The sequence below is a fragment of the Oryctolagus cuniculus genome, chromosome 13 (assembly GCF_051225735.1).
Source record: "Oryctolagus cuniculus isolate XC-2025 breed Fujian yellow rabbit chromosome 13, ASM5122573v1, whole genome shotgun sequence".
Lineage (NCBI taxonomy): Eukaryota > Metazoa > Chordata > Mammalia > Lagomorpha > Leporidae > Oryctolagus > Oryctolagus cuniculus.
In genome coordinates, this window is record NC_142879.1 from 40,909,751 (window position 1) to 40,929,679 (window position 19,929).

General features: G+C 43.7%; 1 protein-coding gene across 1 annotated transcript; it reads right to left on the reverse strand.

Annotated features, from left to right (window-relative positions):
• Window positions 1-155: 155 nt before the first annotated feature.
• Window positions 156-18,046, reverse strand: LOC100349940 (S-acyl fatty acid synthase thioesterase, medium chain). The gene is made up of 7 exons (XM_008268328.5): window positions 17,878-18,046; window positions 15,589-15,719; window positions 12,702-12,840; window positions 9,810-9,909; window positions 8,579-8,748; window positions 1,614-1,696; window positions 156-1,274 (listed from the first exon to the last, which is right to left on the reverse strand). The coding sequence occupies exons 1-7, from the start codon at window positions 17,907-17,909 to the stop codon at window positions 1,132-1,134; spliced, it is 798 nt and encodes a 265-aa protein (XP_008266550.3). The 5' UTR covers window positions 17,910-18,046; the 3' UTR covers window positions 156-1,131.
• Between the last annotated feature and the right edge of the window lie 1,883 nt (window positions 18,047-19,929).

Sequence of the window (19,929 nt, forward strand, 5' to 3'; positions counted from 1 at the left end):
TGTACTTTTCTTAATCTTACTAAGACTGTATGCACATTACTTAAAACAATAACAAAAATATGAAGCCATATTGTATGTTCATAAACACACTGATGCTTTCACATTTCCTATGTAGCACTTTAATATGCAATTCTATGTAAGGAAGAGGCGTTGGTTGCAGTAAGTAGTAGACTTTATTGTGAAGAGCTGAAGGAAACAGGCAAATCAGGGGGATCTGATTGCATGGTCAGGCCTTGAAGAGGCTGATGTGGTTTGGAAGGTGACAGAGGTCAGGGGCTGTGTGGCTCCAGAGGTGCCGTGACTGTTCGCCCCCTTCAGTAGCAATCTGTGGATCCCATTTGTAGTGTGCTACTGTTACTCTGACTCTTCTAAAGCTTTCCTTTTTCTCTTGGTTCCTGTTTGTTTCCAGCTTCTGCCTTCTCCCTATGCCAGGTTTCAGTTGTCACAGAGTGACGCCAAGGCAGCCTGGCTGGAATGGCATTTGTGCTTGGTCACCCCCTACACCACGGGCCAGACTGTGGGCTTGCTGTCACTGGGAGGGCTCACTGTGGGCCCCAGCCAGTCTTTGCCAGGGTAGCAGGGCACCACACGGCCAACAGGCAGTTGGTGTAGAAGGAGGGCCAGGGTTGTAGGCATGCTGAGGACTTGCTGGTACACATGACAACAACTGATTTAGGGCCATCTTCTTTTCACAAAGTGGTAGTTTAAATTTTCTTATTAAATGGGCTCCCCTATATTTCTAAAGATTAGATCAAACTTTGAGCCCACAGTGTTTTGGTCGAACAATAATTTCAAACATTTCCCTTGTTAATCACTTTCACCATTAAATAATTGAAGCAAATAAATGGCTAATTTACCAAGCAGGATTTTGCACACTTCCCCCAGAAGAGAATCAAGTGAGATTCTAACATGAAGACAAAGGGCTTCGTCAGAAGTGTTTGTTGTCTCTCTGACTTTTGTCCCCAGGTACACACATGCTTCATGAGGAAATAGATTTATGTTTAACAAATCACCCTGAGTAGCAAGTGTGTAATTTCCGATCTCTGAAGAAAACGATTAAGCATACATCTGAGTAACTGAGAAGCGTAGCGTGCGGACACCTGGACTATTTTAAGACTACAAGGAAGAGATCTAACAATTAGTAAGCGACGATAGTTCCAGACACTTGGCTATGTAGTTCTTGATGAAATTCTCATTGGCAGGTTCCTTAAGATAAAAGTGGTCTCCAGGAAGCACATGAACGTCAAGACTTCCACTGGTTATGTCTTTCCAGGCTAAAAATGGAATCAATAATAAATGACATTTACCAACGACAGCTAACGATTTACTTCCAGATATTGTTTCTCTGAGAGCTGACACTCAGTGGTAGAGTTCCTTCCAAGGTCTCAGGTTCTGTGTGGCCCGTGTTTTTAATTTTTCTGAGGCCCATCAGTCTACAGCAGTATCACCTGTGTTCTCTCATGTTGCATGGGACTGGCATCTCTCCATTTACATGAAATATAACCTGGACCAATTTTCTACTTATTGTGATAACTGCCAGTTGATGTTAGCTGAAAATCATATGTGAAATACATATTCTGATACAATAGTGAGAACAATGAAAATAATTTCACCTTGCATATCCTTTGCAATATCATCAGAGCCCAGGAAACATGTTAAGTCACAAGAAATGACAGCCTTGGAGGGTGCGTCAAAGCTGTAAACATAAAAGAGCTGGTTAGTAATTCTTCATAATCGGCATCCCAGACTCTCTCCCTCTTGATGACCTCACTGAAACGACCATGGGGTGGCCCCTTCTTTCCCCTCGGCCAGTCTCAGCAATGCCAGCCTCGCTTTCACCAGGGACACCTCTCCCTCTCAGGGCCTGCCTGAGACCATTGCCAGTTTCTAATTTCTAGAAGATTGTGAGAGGAAGCAGGATAACACTGGGGTACTTGTACAACTCTGGGTGAGGCTGCTTACAACTGATACATCATTTTTAAAAAAATACAGATTAAAGTACAGTGTTCATATCAAGAAATGCTCTTAAGTCTACAGATCAATGAGCTTTTTTGTCATCACCCTCAAAGTTCTCATTATTCTCCTGTCCATTTTTTTTAAATGTGTGAAACAAGAGTATATTATTACATGGTATGATTCAATGAAGCAACAAGCAACACTTATAATTGTATGCCAAATGAACTGACATTCACATAATTTTTATCCTCTTTGTGTATTAACTACCACAAATAAGAGAAAATAGTTTTATTTGGGGACTAGCTAATTTCACTAAGCCCGATAATCTCCAGTTGCACCCATTTAGGATTTCATTCTTTTTATAGCTGAGTAATATTCCATTGTGTATTTATACCACATTTTCTTTATCCAGCCATCAGTTGGTGGGCATCTAGGCTGATTGCATATCTTAGCTATTGTGAATTGAGCTGCTATAAATATGGGAGTGCAGTTAACTTTCATATGCTGTTTTCATCTCCTATAGAGAGATATTCCCAGGAGTGGGATAGCTGACTACCTATACCTTTACCTGTAATTCCCGGGAAACAAGGCCTCTCTGGTGTCTTCCAGCTCTCCGTGGTCTAGCGCAGCCTTGCTGTGCACAGAGCAAGTTTCATAAGAGCAGCAATAGAGAATTTGATTGAGCCGGACACTGAGTGTGCGTGCCAGCCATTATGGACGTGTGAAAAGTCCACTCCCTGACCTCTTGCTACTGAGACTGCCATTAACGAGATAGACAATGAGTGGGAGACAGAAGAACTCGGGGTTCAGGGTGATCTGGTTGCATGTGACGAGAAGTCAAGGGTGGGGAAGGCCGTGCAGGCAGTTTAATCTGAGGGGAGGGGATGGCTCTGAGATCAGAATGAATAAGAAAAGAGTGGACAAAGGGGACAGGAGCAGCAGAGAAACCAGGAGGAAGGAGCATAAATGGATGGGGGCGGGCGTTGTCTACAGATCAAGGTGGGGAGGGGGGTGTTGGGGCAAACTGGGGCAGAAGAGGTAAGCAAGGGCCATGTGAAGAATTTCATTCTAAGAAAGAGGAACCCACCAACAGGATTCCAGGCAAAGTGGATCAGCATCAAAGTTGACACCTAGCTCTCTGGTAATGTATGGGGGTTGCAGTGTGGCTTGAAGGGGGGACCAAGGGTCTAGGAGAGGACCAAGTTAAGTGACTTTTTCAGGACTTCAGGCAAGGAATTTGCTTCGACATAGCAGTAGAAAAGAAAGAGTGCCACCCCACCCTAACAGTGAGGAGAAATAAACACCCAAACCTTAAATTACAACATCGTACTTCTTGAACTCAGGGAGCTGTGTGTGCAAGACAAGGAGGGGCAGGCCCCTCTAAGAAGAGTGAAGGGCATGGGCGGGTGCAGGTGCGGCTGAGTGGGGCCTCAAACTCTCCCAGTCCTAGGGCACAGGTGGAGACAGGGCTGCAGGGAGGTTAGGGGGGAGAGCAAACAATTCTACACCAAAGCTCCGTAGAAGTCTAACTGTGGGAAGGGGCCAGAATCTTCCACGCCGACCACAGGTACAAGACAAAATTTGTTTGGAACAAGGAGAAGAGGCAGGCATGCTGAGAAAGTCCAGTGCACACAGCTCAGCCACAAGGGGGCTCGCCTAGGACTGATGCTTAAGACAATCTGGGATGGCCAAGAACTCCCCGTATTGCTCCAGAGGTGACTACGCATCGAGTAACAAGACACAGCTGTCTCTGCCAGAGAGGGCCATCGTAGGAAGACTCAAAGCCTGAGGCAGAGCAAGAACACTGAGAACTCAGTCCCCATGCCAAGCACTCAACACCACAGGTTTGAGGGCCTGGTGGTGCACTGGAGGTGACCATTCAGACAACAAAAACCAAATCCAGTTAACTCCAGTCTAGGTCGACTCAACTCCATGCAGTGACGGCCAGGGAAGAGAAACGTGCTCAAACTCAGGTGTAAAAAATATTCATTTCAGGCGCTACTCTTTTATGCACAATGCTTTGTGAAGAAAGGCAGTGGTAGGAGCGGCTGTTGTGGCACAGCGGGTTAAGCCGCCACTTGGGAGGCCCGCATCCTTATGAGAGCGCTTGGGATCAAGTCCTGCCTCTGGTTCTGATCCAGCTTCCTGCCAGCAGAACCAAGAGGTAGCAGATGAGGGCCCAAGTGCCTGGGTCCCTGCCATCCTGGTTTGGGCCTAGCCCATTCCTGGATTTTGCAGCATTTAGGGAGAGAGATTCTCTCCCTCTCCCCCTCCCACCCTCCCCTCCCTCCCCCTCTCTCCCCCCTCCCCCTCTCCTTCCCCCACCCCCCTCCCCCTTCCTCTTCCCTTCCACCCTACCTCCCTCTCCCTGCCTACCACCCTACCTCCTTCTCCCTCCCTCTCTCCCTCTCCCTCTCCCTCCCTTCTGCCCTTCCTCCCTCTCCCTTTCCCTCTCTCTCTTCCTCTCCCCCTTTCTCCTCTGTCCCCCTCCCCTGCCCTCCCCCTCCCCCTCCCCCTCCCTCTCTTTAAAATAAATTTTTTTAAAGTTTTTCAAATCTCAGTGATAGTTTTGTTTCCTTGTGTCTTGGTTTTAAATATGGCTTCTGACTGTGCCAAACCCTCTGCTAAGCACCGCTTGGTGCATTCCGCTGCAGGACACCAGGAGTAGTTACTGTCTCTGCCTGTGATGGATTAGACACAGCTGTTGAAGACGCAGAGTCGCGGTTGGTAAGACACAGGCAGAGGGTTTCAAGCTGGTAAGCAGACTAACAGCAGCGTGGTTGACCACTGTGTGAGGGCTGATGTTTTTAAAACAATTCTTTTTAAAATAAAGGTTGATTGATTTGACAGGCAGAGCAACCGAGAGAGAGGGGAATCTCACATCTGCTCAGTCCCCAAATGCCTTCCACGCCGGGGCTGGGCTAGGCTGAAGCCAAGGAACCTAGAACTCTCGTCTTGGTATCTCACGTGGGTGGTAGGGAGTTAAAGTACTTGAGCCATCATCTGCTTCTCAGGTGTATTAGCAGGGACCTGGATCAGAAGCAGGGGACCTAGGACCCAGGGGCAGGCGTTGTGGCAGAGTGGGCTACACTGCTGTCTACAGTGCTGGTTGTAGTCCCTGATGCTCCACTTCTGATCCAGCTCCTTGCTGATGTGGCTGGGAAAGCAGTGGAAGATGGCCCGAGTACTTGATCCCCTGCTACCCGTGTGGGAGACCTGAATGCAGTTCCTGGCTCCAGACTTTGGCCTAGGCCAGCCCCTGGCTATTATGGCCATTTGGGGAGTGAACCAGAGAATGAATGACCTCTCTATTTCTCTCTCTCTCTCTCTGTGTGTGTGTGTGTGTGTAACCCTGCCTTTCAAATAAATAAATAATCTATCAATCTATCAGCCTGTCAAAAAAAGAAGCCAGGACCTAAACTGGCACTCTAACTTGGGTTAAAGGTGCCCCAAGTGGCAGCTTAACCCACTGTACCACAGGCTTTACCCCCTCTTAGAAGTTAATACTGATTATCTTATTAATAACTGTAGTTACCATGCTGTGCGTTGGATTTCAGAAACTTCCTCCTAACTGAAACTTTGTACTCTTTGACCAGCATCTCCTCTGTGCCTCCCCAAGCCCCAGCTACTCCCTGATTTAACATTTTTGGATTCCACATGTGGAATCATGTGGTGTTTGTTTTTCTGTGCCTGATGTTTCACTTAGCATAATGTCCTCCTGGTTGGTCCGTGTTATCTCAAGTGACAGTATCTTTTTAAAGGCTATTATTCCAGTATGGGTGTATATCACATTTGCTGATGGGTACATAGGTTACCTCCTGATGGATGCACAAGTTGACTGTGCATCTTGGCCTTAGTGAATAGTGCTGCAGTGAATTCTGGTGGGCAGGTATCTCTTGACATACTGATTTGAGTTCCTCTAGATCATGGGAAGTTCTAATTTCCATTTTGTGCAGAGCCTTCATGGTTTCCATTGTGGCTAAAGTAATTTACATTCTAACCAACAATGTATGAAGTGTTCTCTTTTCTCCACATTCTTGCCAACACTTGTAATCTTTTGTCTTCTTTTGATAACCATTTTAATAGCTATGAGGTATTGTAGTTTTAATTTGCTTCTCCCTAGTGATAAATGATATTGAACATTTTTTCATATACCTGTTAGCCATTTGTATGTCTTCTTTTAAGAAATGTCTATTCATGTTAGGTCCTTTGCCCATTTTAAAATCTGGTTATTTGTTATTAAGTTACTTATGTTCCTTGGGTATTAACCTTTTTAAGATCTGTGGTTTACAAATTTTGTTCCCAATCCATAAGATAACTCTTTATTCCCATTTCCTTTGCTGTGCAAAAGCCTTTCATTTGATATAATCTCAATTATGTGTTTCTGCTTTTGTTGTGTGTACATTTTGCTCATAACAAAGTGTTGCCCAGGCTAATGTTGTGATACTTTTTCCCTGTGTTTTATTCTTGGAGTTTTACAATTTCAGGTCTTACATTTAAGTCTTCAATCCACTTTGAGTTAATCTTTGTGTGCAGTATGAGAAAGGGATCTGATATCACTCTTTAGTATGTGGATGTCCAATTTTCCCAACACCGTTTATTGAATGGACTGTCCTTTGCTCATGTGTATTCCTGGATCCTTGATTGTAAATGCATGAGTTTATTTCTGGGCTTTTGTTCCATTGGTCAGTCTGTCTGGCTTTGTACCAGTAACATACTATATTGAATATGAAGACTTTAAAAAATATTTATTTATTTCAAAGTCAGAGGGAGAGAGGGAGAGAAAAAGAAAGCAAGCTCCCCTGTGCTGGTTCACTCTCCAAATGCCCACAATAGCTGGGCTGGGCCAGGCCAAAGCCAGGAGTTGGGAACTCAATCCAGGTCTCCTAGATGAGTGGCTGGGACCCATCTACTTGAGCCATCACCTGATGGTTCCCAGGGTGCACTTCAGCAGGGAGCTGGAATGGGGAACAGGGCTGGGACTTGAACTTAGGCACCCTGATTTAGGCTGCAGGTGTCTCAAGTGGTGTGTTAATACTTCACCAAACATCGACCCCTGATTATGGTAGATTTTTTATGTCAGGTTTCAATGTTTTTCTTTTTGTTTTGTTTTTGTTTTTGGAAGTCTGACTAGTATTTTGTGATCCTAACTGTGTGCTAAGATGCAAACACAAGGCAGATTTGCCTTATGGGTAGAAATGGAGAGACATGGATAAGACTTGGGACATCTGGGAGGTAAATCATGAACTTTACAACAGATTGAAGGTGAGCAGTGAGTAGAGGATGTGTGAAAAATGAATGGGACTGCCTGCATTCTCAAGGTGTTGCTAGTCTGCTCCACTTTTGGTAGCTCTTTGTGAACTCCCTTTTGTAAGCACTGCCCAGTGTGATCCCTGCCCAGTTCCAGACTTTGTGGAGGAAACAAAAGTATAGATCTAGGCTTCTTCCTCCAAGGAACTTACTCCAAGGGAACAAGGCCCTGGCAAAACAGAAGACATGCGTGACAGCTAAAGGCTGGCTCTACAGTAACAGCCATGGGTAAGTCAGACCAGGAGGAGCCATTTAGGTTTGGGGAAACAAAATTCACAAGAAAGCAAATCTCCCCTGGTTCACATCCACACTTACAAGCAATCCACTCCCAACGATGCCTCTAAGAAGATGAGAATGCTTTGGTACTAATTCATTCAAAAAATATGTGATGCAGCCAGCATTGTGGCTCAGTGGGTTAAGCCGCTGCCTGTGATGCCAGCATCCCAGACAAGAGCCAGTTCAAGTTCTGGCTGCTCCACTTCCAATCCAGCCCCCTACTAATGTGCCTGGGAAAGCTGCAGAAGATGGCCCAAGTGCTTGGGCCCCTGCTACCCACTTGGGAGACCAGATGGAGTTCTAGCTTTGGGCTGGCTCAGCTTTGACCACTATGGCCTTTTGGGGAATGACCAGAAAATGAACGATCATTCTTACTTTCTTACATTCTCTCTCCTCTCTCTGTCTCTCTCTCCTCTCTCTCTCACTCTGCCTTTCAAATAAGTAACACTTTTGAAAATATTATGTTATGAAACATGCATGTCTAACCACATTTTTGTGGCGACAAATACATGTTATCCATCTTTTATAAACACAATTTCTTTTCCTGTTTTTCTTTAAACATTTATTTATTTGAAAGGCAGAGCTACAGAGAGAGAGGGGGGAGAGACAGAGATCTTCCTTCCACTGGTTCACTTCCCAAATGGCTGCAGTGATGGGCCAGGCCAAAGCCAGGAGCCAGGAGCTTCTTCTGAGTCTCCCACAGGTGGCAAGGCTCCAAAGACTGGGTCAGCTTTCACTGCTTTCAGGCCTTTAGCAGGGAGCTGGATCAGAAGAGCAACCAGGACTTGAACTGGCACACGTATGGGATGCCGACACTGCAGGTGGTGGCTTAACTCACTGCACCACAGCACCAACCCATATAAATAAAATTCCTATGCCCAGGCTCCATTCTAAACCAATACAAATATGACAGGTGGCTCCAAAGGAAATGAAATCAAAGTTTAGAATCTCTTCTCCCATCTAAGCAGCCTCAGTAAACTGCCAATCTACATTTTCTTTACATAATCGTGCAGTAAAACCTATCTGGGTTACTTACGTGTAATTACGCATAATGTCAGCATCCGCCAGCAGCACGGGAGCGTATTGCTGGAAAAACTCCTTGTCGTCAAGGCAGTCCTGGGGAGTGCCGCCGAAGTCCACAAGATACCGGCTCAGCTCCTCTTCTGACAGCTCGTTACTTTTGGGAACTTGAAACCTGTCTTTGGACTTGAAACATTAACAACACAACACACACAATTGAATGTTATTGCAATACCATACTTGCTCATAAACTACAAACAGCCTAAAGGAGAAGTTGCTAAATCAAGTTAGGCAATGGAATCCTTTATAGGCTTCAGGGGAGAATAATTTATTTAGCTAGTTATTTTTTTATCTTAATGTCAAGAATTACAGAGGAGACACACACACACACACAGAGCTAGAGAGAGAGAGAGCGCGCGCGAGAGTGAGAGAGAGCACACACGCAAGCGAGCTTCCATCTGCTGGTTCACTCCTCAAGTGGCCACAATGTTCAGGGCTGGGCCAGACTGGACATTCTTCCAGGTCTCCCACATGGGTGCAGGGGCCAAACTACTTGGGCCATCCTCCGCTGCTTTCTCAGGCCATTAGCAGAGAGCTGGATTGGAAGTGGAGCAGCTGTGATGGGAACCGTCACCCATATAGGGGCGCCAGCATCGCAGGTGGTGGCTTTACCTAGCATGCTACAGCGCCGGCCCCAATCATTTCTTTTTCAAAGCAAGGAGGAGGAAGTTGATCAGACATTCCAGTGCTGTAATACAGAATTCTAGACTCAGAATTCCAGGCCATTCGAGATTTTTATCCAGATGAGGTGGGGAAGATCCAGAAGGTAGGAGGAGGAGTAGTGGACACAGCACACTGGATTTTGAAAAGCCATGCTCATTCTAAAAAGGTGATGTCACCTCTTGCAGTTTCAAAGATTCTTTCCTGGTTCGGATCCAGCAACTCTGCTGAAAGTTGATTATGTGCCCAGCCAACCAGCAAGGACAGGAAAAGCACCATGGCCACTGACAGCCCAGAGGTACAAGAACAGTGCAGGCGAGGATCCAGGAACAGTTGAAGTACATTTCAGAGAAAAGGAGAGATCGTGACAGAAAGGGACTTGAGGGATTTTCAATAGCAAGTAGTATTCCTGTCATCATTCCCTGTGGGCCAGGATCTGCCAAGTGGAAAATAGCAGCTTGATTTTTATCCCCTCCACCATTTTCGTCTTGCCACCGCCCCGCTTCCAAGAAAACAAAATTGCTTACATGAGGAGGAGTTGTACTTGACACGAAGAAGTGCATCGGTTCTAGCTTGTGATTTTCTTTTAGGTACAGTGCCGTCATGAAAGCAATATAGGATCCCATGCTACATCCAGGAAAGAAAAACACGGTAACTGTTCAGCAAAACTCGTAAAGATCCATCAAGTGTAGAACATGCAGCATAAACACAGTAGTGGTCGGGTAATAGCCAAAAGAAAACTGTTAGGTAATAACTCTAACCAACTTGTGAAAGGCATATTTTCTTTTTTTTTTTTTTAAGATTTATTTTACTTATTTGAAAGAGTTACAGAGAGAGGTAGAGCCAGAGAGAAAGAGGGAGAGAGAAGTCTTCTATCTGCTGGTATGGCCAGCATGGCCAGAGCTGAGCTGAGCTGATCTGAAGCCAGAGCCTCTTCTGGGTCTCCCAAGCACTTGGGCCATCCTCCACTGCTTTCCTGAGCCACAGCAGAGAGCTGGATCGGAAGTGGAGCAGCCAGGACTTGAACCAGCACCCCTATGGGATGCCAGCATTGCAGACTGGGACTTTAACCCACTGTGCCACAGCACTGGCCCCATGAAAGGAATACTTTCAAGAATGTATGTCAGCATGAAAAGTATTTCAAAGACATTCTGCATAGTTCAGTTCAAGATTTAGTACTAATTTTCACTGTGTCTTAAGACGAATTAAAATTTCCTCTTCTGCCTTGAAGTATAAATCTTTGACCAGTAGATACCAGCTATTTTCAAAGTATGGTTTGGGACCCCTGGGAATTTCTGACAGCCCAACAGGTGACCCACAAAGTCAAAACTATATTCAGGATAGCACTGAAATTTCTGCACCCTTTCTGTTCTCATGAAAGTACAGTAGCGTTTTCTAGAGACTATGACATGGGGATTGCAACATTTTGCAGAAACTCAAGTGAGAATCCAGCTGCCTTCTCTTAAGCCAGGCACTAAACATTTGCAAAAGTGTAAAGCAGTGCCACGCTTCTTACTGCGCTTTGGGGCAGAAATATTTTAGTCATAAAAATATTTATGTAAACATATCATGAGTATGTTAATGTTGTTGACAGAGAAGTTAATAGGTATCTTTCAGATATCTTAGTTGTACTTTCTAATATGGTAAATATGACAGATATGTCACATCTAAACCAAAGCTCTTTGAGGTCCCCAAAGTAGTCTAAAAGAATAAAGGGGTACAAGGACCAAAAAGTATATTTCATATATTTATATTTTATATATTTATATAAATATATTATATATAATATATTAATATATTTATGTTTGTATAATATATTAATGTATCTTATATAAATATATATGTAGAGATTTCTTTGAAAGGCAGAGCAACATAGAAAGAGGGAGGGAGGAAAACAGGAAAGGAAGAAGAGGGTGAAAAAGAGAGTTCTCCCATCCTCTGATGCCTTCAGCTGCCTACAACCACTGGGACCAAAGCCTGAAACTGAGTCGGGGTCTCCCCTGGGAGTAGCAAGAGCCGACTCTCTGAGCCCTCGCTGCGGCCTCCCTTCCTGCCTAGCGGGAAGCTGCAGTCCAGAGCAGAACGGGGCCTCCAGTGTGGGCACTCCAGTGCGGGAGGCAGGTGTTCCAAGCAGCATGTTAACGGCCACACTGAATGCCTGCCCCATAGATGTATTTTGCCAGAGGTTATGCACTTGTGAATAAATATGAGTGTATTCATTTGTATGTGAATTTCTATACCTTTTGAAAGAAAGGGAAACTCATTCCCCATGTTCACTGCTGATGGAGTGTGAACTGCAGGGAATTTGAAAATGTTTATCAAGAGCTTAACAATGTACATATCATTTAATTGAAATTCTAGAAATATAATTTTTAGAAACTGATAAGAAATTTATATTAAATTTTCTATAAGTTATTATTTACAGGCACAAAAATAAAAAGAATTTATAACCAAAACAAATAATCTAATAAGGCATCAGTTTTACAGGATAAGTGGTGTATACTTACAGGCTGTGAAAGATGCTCATAGCAATACTAAGGGAAGAAAGATATAAAATAAGGGTCCTATTATATAAAACTACTGAGAAACCACATCAAAACGTCAAAGCATTGTTATTTGGAGGATAGAATGATGGGTATTTTTTATTTTTGAATTTTTGATTGGAACCCTATTTATAACTATGATATAGTAGTCAAAAAAGTTATTTGTGATCACTACTCATTCAATCCTCACAAGTAGGAACTATTATTATTCCCACTTTACAGTGGGAGGAAACAATTTCAGAAGTCTATAGAATTTATCCAGTTGCTAAGAGGCAGTCAGAGCCCCAGGATCTGACCTCAAAATTATACAACCTAGCTTAAGGAACAGTCACAGGTGTGCTTGGAAAAGCCCATGGAAAATGTAATTAAAAGATAAATTTATTCTGGTGCAAAAATATTAAAATCCAGACATATTTTTTGCATAGTATGCATTTTCCACAAATTTCTGCAGACTTATGATTGAAGAAATTCCCGAGGGCCAATGCTGTGCTGTAGCAGATAAAGCCACCGTCTAAGGGCCAGCATCCCGTATGGGTGCCAGTTTGTGGCCCAGCTGCTTCTGTTCTGATCTAGCTCTCTGCTGTGGCCTGGGAAAGCAGCAGAAGATGGCCCAAGTCCCTGGGCCCCTATACTCACATGGGAGACCCAGACTTTGGTCTGGCCCAGTCCTGACCATTGTGGCTGCCTGGGGAGTGAACCAGCAGATGGAAGATTTCTCTCTCTCTTTCTCTCTCTCTCTCTCTCTTTCTCTCTCTCTCTCTCTCTCTCTAACTCTCTCTCTCTAACTCTGTAATTCTGACTTTCAAATAAATAAATCTTAAAAGAAAGAAAAAAAGAAATTCCCCATGATGTCTTTTCAAACCGACTTTTGAATACCTGTGGCCAAAAAATGCAAATGGCTTATCCTGGATGATTGGCAGCAGAGCACAAACGATTTCATCCACTATCTGGTACATGTCGCTTGCAAAAGGTTCTTCAAATCTGCTCTCTCTTCCAGCAAGCCTTACAGAGTGCACTGGAGGCGAGACAACACGATAGACACAGACAATGAGCGAGATGCTGTGAGGTAAAAGCCTTTATACTGGCATGATGTGAAAATGTCAAAGAAGTGAATAAGAGTGGTCAAACCCAGGGAGGTCAAGTTATAACATCTGTGGATAAGAGGAGGAATAACATGAAATACTGTGGACTACACATTGGAAAAGTCCCTTTTTGCCCCTCCCCAAGCCCCTGGAAAAGATGGGTGAAACACACATAATTAGCATGGTGTAGCTCACAGGACTCACAAAGTAATAGGAACAGTAGGAAGGAGAAGGAAATGGACGCTCTGGTGGTGAACGTGTGCTCGTGAAGTGGTAAACTTGACAGCCAGCATCTACATCAGGAAGACACCAGGCACTGGGATTCATTAAATTTGAGAGAACTGAATCCTCCACGTAGTCAGGAGACTCAAAGCTCTAAACCCTCTGTGAAAAAGAAGACCAGGGAAAAACAAAGATCCTTCTAATGACAAGGGGAGAAAGAAGAGCTTTCTGGTTTTGCTTTTGCTCTGGATGGGAGAGAGGGGAGAAAATTGCCCTTCTAATTTTCAAACAAGGGGTTGAATTCATGCAGATTTAAAGTTTATTTATTTTACCTTGTGGTCTGAGGAAAATGAAGTTTAACATAATACCTCTGGCTGGTGCCGCAGCTCAATAGGCTAATCCGCCACCTGCGGCACCGGCACACCGGGTTCTAGTCCCTGTCAGGGCGCCGGATTCTGTCCCGGTTGCCCCTCTTCCAGGCCAGCTCTCTGCTGTGGCCCGGGTGTACAGTGGAGGATGGCCCAAGTGCTTGGGCCCTGCACCCCATGGGAGACCAGGAGAAGCACCTGGCTTCTGGCTTCGGATTGGCACGGTGCACCAGCCACAGTGTGCTGGCCACGGCGGCCATTGGAGGGTGAACCAACAGCAAAAAGAAGACCTTTCTCTCTCTCTCTCTCTCTCTCACTGTCCACTCTGCCTGTCAAAAAAAAAAAGTAATAATAATAATACCTCAAAGTGTTCCTGGGTTGGTAACCTTCTAGGATGCCTAACAGAAGACATTATAGGTCATCTGATGAATACATAAATAACATAAGCCTCTCCAGAATCAAGAGCAATCTGATCAAATAATAGCTTGCAGAGAAAAGTTCCAATACATTCTTGAAAAAAATGATTATTTATGTGAAAGGCAAAGAGATGGGGAGAGAGAGAGAAGAAAGAGAAATCTTCCATCTGCTGGTTCACTCCCCAAATGGGCACAGTGGCCAGGGCTGGGCCGGACCAAAGCCAAGAGCCAGGGCCTCCATCTGGGTCTCCCACATGGGTAGAAGGAGTCCAAGCACTTGGACCAACTTCTGCTGCTCCCCCAGGTGCACTGGCAGTAAGTTGGATAGGAAGCGTAGGAGCTGGGCCTTGCACCGGCATTCCAGTATGGGTTGCCAGCTTCATAAGTGGCAGCTGATCTGCTATACTACAGTGCCAGTCCCTTTAGTATAAAGTTTTGTTTGAGTGCGAGGGGGCACTTCTATTCCCATCTACTGATACATTCTCCACATGCCCATAATGGCTGAGCCTGGGCCAGGCCAAAGCTGGGAGCTGAGAATTCAATCCAGGTCTCCCACACGGAGGACAGGAACCCAATTACTTGAGCCATCCCTTGCTGTATCCCAGGTGCACATCAGCAGGAAGCTGGAATTGAAAGCAGAGCTGAGCCTTGAACCCGGGCACCTGGACATGGGATGCAAGCATCCCAACCAGTGTTGTGACCCTGCACCCATGTTGGAGACCCAGATGAAGCTCCTGACTTCAGCCTGGCCAAGCCCTCGCCATTGAGTCCATATGGGGAGTGAACCAGCAGATGGAACATCTCTGTCTCTCTCGTTCTCCTTCTCTGTGTCTACCTTACAAATAAATAAATAAATCTTTTAAAAAATCCTTGGGCTGGTGCTGTGGCATAATGGGTCAAGCTGCACCTGCAGTGCCAGTATTCATATGAGCGCCAGTTCAAGTTCTGGCTACTGCACTTCCGATCCAGCTTTCTGCTATGCCCTAGGAAAGCAGTAGAAGATGGCCCAAGTGCTTTGGCCCCTGCACCCACATGGGAGTGAACCAGTGGTTAGAAGACTTCTCTCTCTCTCTCTCTCTCTCTCTGCCTCTGCCTCTGCCTCTCTGTAACTCTGTCTTTCAAATAAATAAATGCTTATTTTTTAAAAATCCTCTTAGTTCTAACAACAATAACAAAATAAAGGCAATAGAATTTCTTTAGAAATGTAAAAATCACCCTATTTGAGTGAAATTTTGAATGCTTATAAATTAGGGAAATGTTTACCATGCTTCAGATTCCTGTATGTTTATGTCATCTGACCATATTTGCTTTAAAAACTGATTGATTGATTTGGAAGGCAGAGCAACAGAGAGAGAAAGGGAGAGGCAGAAATCTGCTGGCTCACTTCCCAAATGTCTACAGCAGCCAGGCTGGGTCAGGCTAAAGCCAGAAGTCAAGAACTCCATCCAAGTATGTATCCTATGTCAGTGGCAGGAGCTCAGAGCACTTGGCATCTTCCACTGCCTTCCCAGGCACATTAGCAGGGAGCTGGATCAGAAGTAGAGCAGCTGGAACTTGAACCAGTGCTCCCATATGGGATGTTAGTAACAGGCTAAAGCTTAACCCATTGTGCCACATGCTGGCCTGAGTCATCTGACCTTATAAATTACTTAGATGGTGATGAAAATTAACGTACCTTCCAGTGAGTCATGAATTTTTTGGCCCCATTTGGCAAAATAAGTGGAGCCACCTCCTGCCCAGGGAAAGCAAATCAGCTTAAAAATTGCATTAGGATTTTGGTATATGCAGTTCAAAACTCTTTCATTCCTAGAGAGAAAAATGAAATATATTTAACAAAACATATATCAATTAAGTTCTTCAAACTGAATTTGATGTGTTTTAACATGAATGCTTGTTAATTATAAAGAACATATGTTCATATATAAAGTGATATCTGATTTTTCCAGTTGGAAGCAACAAAAGTTTTTATGCTCTGCATCTGACAATTTGAATATCTAGATATAAACTTTTAGGGATGCAGGTGAAATAAGAAATCTCAATAGAATGATTAGTTCTTTGTAGATATACATTTAAAGTGTATCACTTTAAGCGTTCATTTGCAAATAACCTTTTCACAATTCAGAGGATTGTTTTATGCGAAGAGTTCACAGGCAGCTTCAGGCTTGGTGTTTCAGTACCATCAGAGCCACTTTCCAAATAATCTGTAGACTTTCCAACATATGGAATTCTTAACACCCTTCTTAGTGTTGGGTAAACAGCACTGTCTGAATTTGCAAATAATATCATTGGACATTTTATTCTAAGCTCTAGGTATCCAATCAATTAGTATTAGGAAAAAAAAAAACTCTTAAAATTTCATCCTATATTTCTATGTTTTGTTTCTCCACAATTTAAACCCTTTCTGTAAAGTTTCCAAATTGATCATTTATTATTTACAAAGATACATAATCTTCCCAAATATGAGGTCGTAAATACCAGTAAACTGATTAAATCTGTTTTGCCTTTTTTTCTTTTAACTTAAATGTCAGTTTTGTCAGTTAGTTCCTAAAGGCATCCAAAACTAACACTGAGTGCGATCTTTTCAGGTTAACCTGTTCTCCCAAGAAGTCTTTGTTGCTCATACCTAAATGATTGAGAGAACACTCATAAAACGAGAGGCTTTGCATGAAACAAGAATGAAAAAGTAGAGGTGAGGAAGAGAATGTTGAAGAAAAATTCTTGCTGTATATTTGAGCACTTACATTAAAAAATTGCTTGTTTAGAGATTAAAAACAAGAAGAACTAGTTTTGATTTTGTTTTCCCTTTGGAAGAACATTTGTACTTGAAGCTGTGTTCTGACTAAGCAATTGTGTCTTCAGTGATAATAGATCAGCACTAAATGAGAAGTTCGTAGAAATCCTACCAGCTTCTTGAGAAATGCCGGAGTCAGTTTTTCAAGGAGTATAGCAGGGTCTATCAAAGTTGGGTAAAAACCACCCAACAAATGAGGGAGTTTTCCGAATCTAATTTTTTAGCTTATTAAAGAGTGAAGCAATAGTTCTTTAAAACAGTTCCACATTTTTAAATTCAAGGAGACCTACTTCAATTTATTTAAATTATATGCATTCTAATAAACAAAAAATGTGTTTGGACAAGAAGAGGCACAGGTTTTGCGGTGCTTTAAACCTGTGTAATTTGCAGCAGTGAGGGTGGTCTTTAAGGAAAAAAATATAAAATTATGAATACAAAATTAGGTGCAGAATCTTTGATCATTAGTTTCAAGGTAAAACCATCTTCTTTTGCAATATTTAAATCAGTGTCAGTCTTGGAGTCCCCAGAACCCACTCAATGGAACATGTACACTGCACAGTGAACCCATAGCCAAGATCTCAAGAGTGAGTAGAGCCAAGGGCTGGTGGTGATTAGAAGGACCAAAGTGCATAGCATGGCTTTAGATACACACTAAGGAAAGATAAATGTTATCTACAATTTGACAGTTGATGAAGCTGACAATGAACAGTACCGTGTCACTCAGCTAGGTTGTGCCAGATCAGGAATTAAAGTACAAATCCTATACAACCTCAACGCCACCTCCCTGCTTTGCCCTTTCCTGTGTTCTCAGCGTCCCACACAGGCAGCCACTGAGTGGTGAGAGATGGAGAACATAGCTGAGAAGCTTTGGCTTGGAGAATGGGGAACTGGAAGCCCTTCCACTTTGGTGTGTAAATGAACTCTTGCCTCCACTTTCCTAGAGCTTCAGCCAGGACAAGTACTTGGGCTTTGTCTTGTAGAACTCCACAAAGTCCGTGCCATCTCACAGAGTGAATAGTTGGTACCACTTACAGTGTGCCTGGTGTTAGCAGTAATGCCATCAAATTTGTCTTCTATGAGAAGCCTCCTTCGATCTAAAAAGGTCATCTTATAAAATCAGGGTATCGGAGTTCCTGGAGTGGGGGAAGAGCCAGCTTACACAGAGTGGCCTACCTGGTTCTCCCAGCTTGCTCTCTTCTCTCCATGCTGTCAGGAGCTCACACAATGCAGTAATTTACTGCTCCAACGCTGAATTCAATTCCTCTTTGGAGGTAAGACTTCTAGTTTGCCTTGTGTGTAGAGTGACCAAATTTCTACTTAAATCTGCTGACTTTTGACTGTTCCAACCACTGCAGAAGAGGAAGAAGAGAAGGAAGAGAATAGAAGAGAGGAAGAGCAGAAGGGAGGAGAAGGGGAGGAGGAGAAGGGGGGGAGGAGGAGGAGGAGGAGGAGGAGAAATAATAATGTATTAGAAGCAACTTAACTGATGTAACCCAAGATAAGGAGTCACCTGTGTCAATTCCTTTTAGATTTCCAGTAAGTGCTTTCCTTTAGTGGAACTTTGGCTAACAGTCATAAAGACAAAGAAGCAACATTTTTAACTTTCAGCAACTACGCAATCCTGCAGGCAAATAAACAGAAAACACTCTCAATACATATTGGGAAATTGGGGCGGGGGAGGGGACAGTGGCTATTTGTTTTGAAGGTTGGGATATCTTAGCTTTCTAGATATTTATAGAGTTATATCCTTTTAAATCTTAAGAGGGATTTTAACCACTTAACCACTATTTTATAAGCTTCAGATATTCAGAAAGGAGACAAAGTAATTACCCAAAGATCTGGTATTTAGACTCCTTCCTCAAGGGAAAACCAGTAGAAGCATTTGTTTGATTGGAATACCAGAGAGAAGGACTGGGCAGAGGCACTCTCCTAGATGTAATGGCATAGATTTATTTTTCCAGAACTGATTCATAACACTAATCCAAAGATAAAACACACTCAGCAAAGTCCCAGCAGAATAGATGACAAATAAATTTACAAATCGATTCATTATACTGAAACTGCAAAACAAAGACAAAGGCAAAGTATTGAAAGTGGCCAGGGGATGAGAAGTTAGGCATGGAATACTAGCTTTGAAGGAAGCGCTGTAGGACTGGCAGCAGCGTGGCAAGCCAGAAGAGAACAGAGTGATGTCTCCAAGTGTAAGAGAAAGAACCTTATTGTTTCTATGAAGTTTTATTGAATGTAGACATTAGCAAATATGAATGTTTTAATTTTGTTTACAATTTTGTATTTGAAATGTACAGAGAGATGGTGGGAGAGAGAAGACAGGAGAAAGAGAGAGATGAAAGAGAGAGAGATACATACCTCCCATTCACTGGTTCACACCTTTTGGTTTCCTCATAGACATGCACTGTTTTCCCTCTGGACAATGGAACCTGTTGATCTATGTGTATTGTTCTTAGGTCACCCTGTTCTCTATGCCTCTCTCCCTTTGCCTCATGGGTGGCTACTTAATTTCTCAGAGATTGCCTCCTCAAGGTAAAGCTCAAAGCCTGACAAGTGAGCATTTTATAATTAGAAGTTAGAATCATAAGTGTAACATCTTCTTAGGTATGTCTTACATATATAGTATATATTGGATTTTTTTTTTGACAGGCAGAGTTAGACAGAGAGAGAAAAAGGTCTTCCTTCCATTGGTTCACCCCCCAAATGGCTGCTACGGCCGGCGCACTGTGCCAATCCAAAGCCAGAGCCAGGTGCTTCCTCCTGGTCTCCCATGCGGGTGCAGGGGCCCAAGCACTTGGGCCATCCTCCACTGCCTTCCCGGGCCACAGCAGAGAGCTGGACTGGAAGAGGAGCAACCAGGACAGAATCCGGCGCCCCCAAATGGGACTAGAACCTGGGGTGCCAGCACTGCAGGTGGAGGATTAGCCAAGTGAGCCACGGCACCGGCCCAGATATTGGATTTTTTTAAAAAAGCTTTATTTATTTATTTGAAAGAATTAACACAAAGAGAAAAAGAGAGGCAGAGAGAGAGAGAGAGAGATCTTCCATCTGCTGGTTTACTTCCCAACTGGCTGCAATGGCCAGAGCTGCACTGATCTGATACCAGGAGCCAGGAGCTTCCTCTGGGTCTCCTCTGGGTGCAGAGCCCAAGGACTTGGGCCATAGTGTGGACCTGGATGGGAAGTGGAGCAGCTGAAACTTGAACCGGCTCCCATG